We start from the raw sequence: 4,775 nt of genomic DNA, 5'->3' as shown, positions 1-4,775 counted from the left end.
CTCGTTCCCGGAGCAGTTCACTGTAATCACTGAGCTCTGACCCAAAGAGGCGGAGCCTAAAGTGATTGACAGCGAGCAATCAGTCACAGGAACACTCTGTACAGAGCACGACTGGATAAAGACGTCCAGCTTGGAGGAGAATTCAGGAACAAAAACCCTGCAGCAGAAGATTAGTTACAGAATTATTTAATGAGATAACGCAGTTCTGTAGTTCACCACCATCAACATCATTCATCACCATGACAACGCCTTACTTCCTCATTTACACAACAGCTATGATAACACAACACACAATTAACACTGTGTTTAGACACACTGGGTCCATGTTTGAATAAAATAAAGAGCGTCAAAACAAGAGAAAGTGAAGTGTTTGTGAGCAGGATATTCAGGTAGATTTCAGTTTAACATGAACATTTCTCAACAAAATAATCTTTATCTGAATAATGAGAATCAGCTGAGGACAGTTTGGTATCAACTTTTAAAAAGAGATGCAATAAACACAGTTACAGGAAAATAATTCATTGGAGAAGCTTTTTTTTAACTTTCACGTTAAAAAACTTTCATGTTTTTTGCTTCTCTTTAATCTTCTCCACAAACTAGGAAATATTTTGCCCTTTGTTAATGAACAGTGTTAGAATTAAATAGGATTAAGTGAAATTAAATGTAAGTATTAGGACACTGACAGTCAGAGCTTCTTTTAGCTACGAATGGAAGCTCCACTTTCAGTTTTATAGAAAATGCAGAAAGACCGCTTCATTTATTTCTACAATTCTACACTTAGCTCACACACAAACAAGTCACTGTTACATAAATACATGCCTCAAAGGTCAGGCGAATATCTCTCTCTCTCACACACACACACACACACACACACACACACACCTGAACTGAGCGTGTTGCTGAGTGAGTGTTTGAGTGAGTGGAATGTTGGTTTGCAGGATCGGCGTGTCGACGGCTCTCCTCACGTACATCTGCGGCTGCAACAAATACGAACACGACGGCAGCCCCTGAACAACACACACACACACACACAGATCATGTTTACTGACAGGTGACTCTGTGCAAAATCCATTGTCTCACACACACACACACGCACACACATCATGTTTACTGACAGGTGACTTTGTGCACAATCTATTGTCTCTCACATGCACACACACGCACACACACACACACAAACGCACACACACACACACACACACACACGGCTGAAAAGCATTCCTCGCTGAACTTTCTGCATACACTCAGCTGCTATGTTGTGCTGTAAGTCAGCGCCGGTCAGCTCCCTCTACCTCCTGACCATCAGTGGACCTGAACACACTAACGCAGTTAACGCAACACTGCTGCTGAATTCTGGACTCTGATTGGTCAGAAGGTGTTGATTGGTTTTCTGACAGTAGCGCAGGTTTATATTTATACCTTATTGTTATCGTTTCTATAGTAACAGCTCATTCACAGGGACGCTCCACTAATAATAAACGGATTAATAATCATTGATATGATGGAGTTTTCTTAAAGTAAGGCAATGCTTATTTAACATTTATGGAAGGAGTCTCCAGTGTCAGAAGCAGTCAGATGTAAAGCTCTTCTATTCTAAGCATTTTATTCCTCTTATACTACAGCAAACAAATTTCCCCATAATGACTATTTACTGAGCTTTACCTCAGACTCTTACAAAGCACTGACACTGGAGACTCCTTCCATGAAATGCGAAGTGAGTACTGTATATCTACCTGTTGCTCTATCTTGCCATCGTCTTTAGGCAGATGAGCGGCGATGAACCAGTCTCCAGCTTCAGGCTGCGTCACATTAAAGAGCGTGACGCTGATGGCCTGCGTGTTCCTCACACTCACGGTCAGGTTATAGGCCAGAGAGAAGGCCGTGGAGTTCGGGAACGTGGTGTTAATGGGGTTGATGACCGGCGGTGCTCCGGCCCGGAAGTGCCTGTTAGTGTTGATCAAACAGAACAAACATTTCTTCCTGATCAGCTCACACTGCAATAACGTTTATAAACTGCTGCATGAGGTTCTGGTATAAAGTATTTAAACTCAGAAACAGAAGCCTGACCCTGGATCAGTATCGGATCAGATTTAACAAATTTTCCGAGCACATAAAGATGCACTGAATGTGTGTGATGAGAAAACGGATCTATGCCGGTCCCGAGGGGACGGATAACGTAAACTACACTATTCATGTTACTGATTATTTTGCACTTCTTTGTTTGTCACGTCCAGTCACGTGAGACGACATCATTCTGTTGTTATTCCTGGTACTGTAACCCGTGTCTGTGCTGTCCAACGCGTGCGTGCGCTCATTCTCTGCGTTTCTGATGACATTACTTTCTTCTCTGAGAATAAACTCTGCCTAATATTTGTGTATCTTGTCGTTGTCCTGGTAACGCTCTTTAACCGATGTTAGCTACACAGTGTGTAAAGTTATCTACAGCACGTAGATAGTCACACACTCTGTATAGCTAACGTCACACACTGTTACCTGATTTTAGTTCACATTAATAAACTCAAAATATCCGTGACAGAAAGCGAGGATGCGAGATGTGAGCTGGGGAGAAGGGGGCGGGGCTTCCTGTCAGGGGCCAGGTAATACACTTACACAACTGTCAATCATTCCAGATTCATATTCTGATTGGCTAATCGGCTGTGCTTCTTGGGGGAAAGACGGCGCAGTTTTGAGCGATAACTCGTACCAGCGTAGGTTTAGTGATGGTCAAATGTTAAAGTTTGGCAAGTCGTATTTATTAATTTTACGTAATATCTGATTATTCTTGTGTTATATTGTGGAATTATTGTACTTGGTTATTTTTTCTGTTCTATTTGTGATCGTGCTTCTGTATTAATTAATTAATTAATTAATTAATTAATTACTTTTATTTTAATTAAAAGAAACACCAGTCAGCAGATTAGGCCCTGAATCAGTGAACACATGAGGAGTGGTTTATTAAAGCGAGCCCTGATGTGTGTGATGAATGAAGCTGGGTTTGGACTCTCACACTGCGATGTTCTGGTCTCCGCAGCTGAACCCGGAACCGCGCATCACAGTGAGCGACCAGCGCACAAGCTCCGCCCCTTCCGGAACCCGGAACCGGAACAGGCGCGCGTTCCCGAACCAGCTGTACTTGGACAACCTCTGAGGCGTGTTGGAATAGAAGCCACTGACGTAGCTGACATCTGTGGAAGGGAAGTGACGTCATTCATAAACAAAAACAACATGTTTTTTTTTAAAAAACAACAACAACAACAACAACGTGCACGTGCATGTTCATTAATGTCAATTCAGTTTTATTTATAACTGTATTATTTATTATTAATAAACTTCACCGCGTTAGAGATTCTGTAACAATGATGTAAACATCTTTCCAGAATATAAACTATCATTAATAAATATTAATATTAATAAGAGCGTTAGCTTGTTTAGCTTATAGTGCTGTTATTAACGTGTTAAAGGTCTGTAACGACACTGAACCTGCGACAGTCACCAGAAATGATTTAAATCCACTTGATAAACTACACGAACATTGTTTTAAAAAAAACAAAAACAAAAAACAAACAAAAAACCAACCAACCAACCAAACAAACAAACAAAAACACCTGTCTACTGTAATCCAGCTAAACTGTGCCGCTAACTTCCGTAAACATGATGATCTAAAAATAAAGCTGAATGTGTAACTAACTCACCGTCAGAGAAACAGCAGAGCGCCGCGTTCAGCAGCCAGAGCCACTTCAGCCAAGCTGCTGCCATCTTACCGCTGAAAAGCTCAACAAATTCACATGTTAGTTTAGAGAAGTGTCAGACTGAACACTGCTGCAGCTTACTTCCGGGTTTCGTTTTGTTTCCGCACCGCTTCTCCGGCATAGCCACGCCCCCAGCCTGCTCCTCGCGCTGTGATTGGCCACTGAGTCTAAACAGGAACACTGATTTATTTAAATATCCGTTTTATACTTCTTCTTTTTTTTAATCTAATTTTATGATGTTTGTGTGTGTGTGTGTGTGTGTGTGTGTGTGTGTGTGTGTGTAAAAATGTGACAGAATCCAGAGAACATTTATTCTTCTGTTGTTCATTTACACATTCTTCTGGCTCGAGCTTTACTTTCTACACTGAAAAAGGAGAACTGCTAAAGAAGTTTCTCTATACACTATATCTGAACGAGCTGTTACTATAGAAACGATAACAGCGTGTAAGGTGTAGACGATTTTTTAAGGTTTTATTTTCAGGTGTTTGGCAAGCAGATGTCGCCAGAGAGGTGTTTTGAGTGTTTCCAACTAGATAATAAAGATTCTAAGTGATTTATTAGCTTTTTCCTAAAGTAGTACAGTATTAACTGGTGCCATTACTAATTAATGACGTCACCTAATTATGCATACAGCAAAACTTTTTTAGAAGAAAATCTGAAAAAAAAGTAATACCTAATACACTAATTGAAATAAACATTAACAAGATATTCATTAAGTCTTAGGAGTAATCTTCAGAGATGTGATTTAAGGTCAGGTTTGCATTGGCTGGGGGTGGTCTGGGGTGGCCGGGGTGTCTGGTGGTGGTCTGGGGTGTCTGGTGGTGGTCTGGGGTGTCTGGGGGTGGCTGGGGTGTCTGGGGGTGGCTGGGGGTGTCTGGGGGTGGCTGGGGTGTCTGGGGGTGGCCGGGGTGGCCGGTGGTGGTCTGGGGTGGTGTTGGGCCATGACGAGTCCCCAGAACAACTTCAGTGCGACTTAGCATGTGTGTGTATGTTTTGAAAATGATGATGATGATGATGATGATGGAG

At 41.8% G+C, this 4,775-nt stretch overlaps 1 protein-coding gene across 2 annotated transcripts in view; it reads right to left on the bottom strand.

Moving 5' to 3' along the window:
* The window catches only part of pgap6 (post-glycosylphosphatidylinositol attachment to proteins 6), an 11,015-nt gene extending 7,163 nt beyond the window's left edge, over positions 1–3,852 (bottom strand). For both annotated transcript variants that reach the window (XM_034300278.2, XM_034300279.2), the window contains exons 1-5: positions 3,693–3,852; positions 3,008–3,185; positions 1,734–1,944; positions 883–1,007; positions 1–157 (exon numbers count right to left, since the gene is read on the bottom strand). The exon at positions 1–157 is cut by the window's left edge and continues 112 nt beyond it. In XM_034300278.2, coding sequence (XP_034156169.2) covers positions 1–157; positions 883–1,007; positions 1,734–1,944; positions 3,008–3,185; positions 3,693–3,756 — 735 coding nt within the window. In that variant the 5' untranslated portion in view covers positions 3,757–3,852. The remainder of the gene's footprint in view (positions 158–882; positions 1,008–1,733; positions 1,945–3,007; positions 3,186–3,692) is intronic.
* Positions 3,853–4,775: the final 923 nt, after the last annotated feature.

The sequence above is a fragment of the Pangasianodon hypophthalmus genome, chromosome 26 (genome assembly GCF_027358585.1).
Source record: "Pangasianodon hypophthalmus isolate fPanHyp1 chromosome 26, fPanHyp1.pri, whole genome shotgun sequence".
NCBI classification, from domain to species: Eukaryota; Metazoa; Chordata; class Actinopteri; order Siluriformes; family Pangasiidae; genus Pangasianodon; species Pangasianodon hypophthalmus.
The sequence above is the reverse complement of the archived record's forward strand: the minus strand, read 5'-3'. Positions and strand labels throughout refer to the sequence as shown.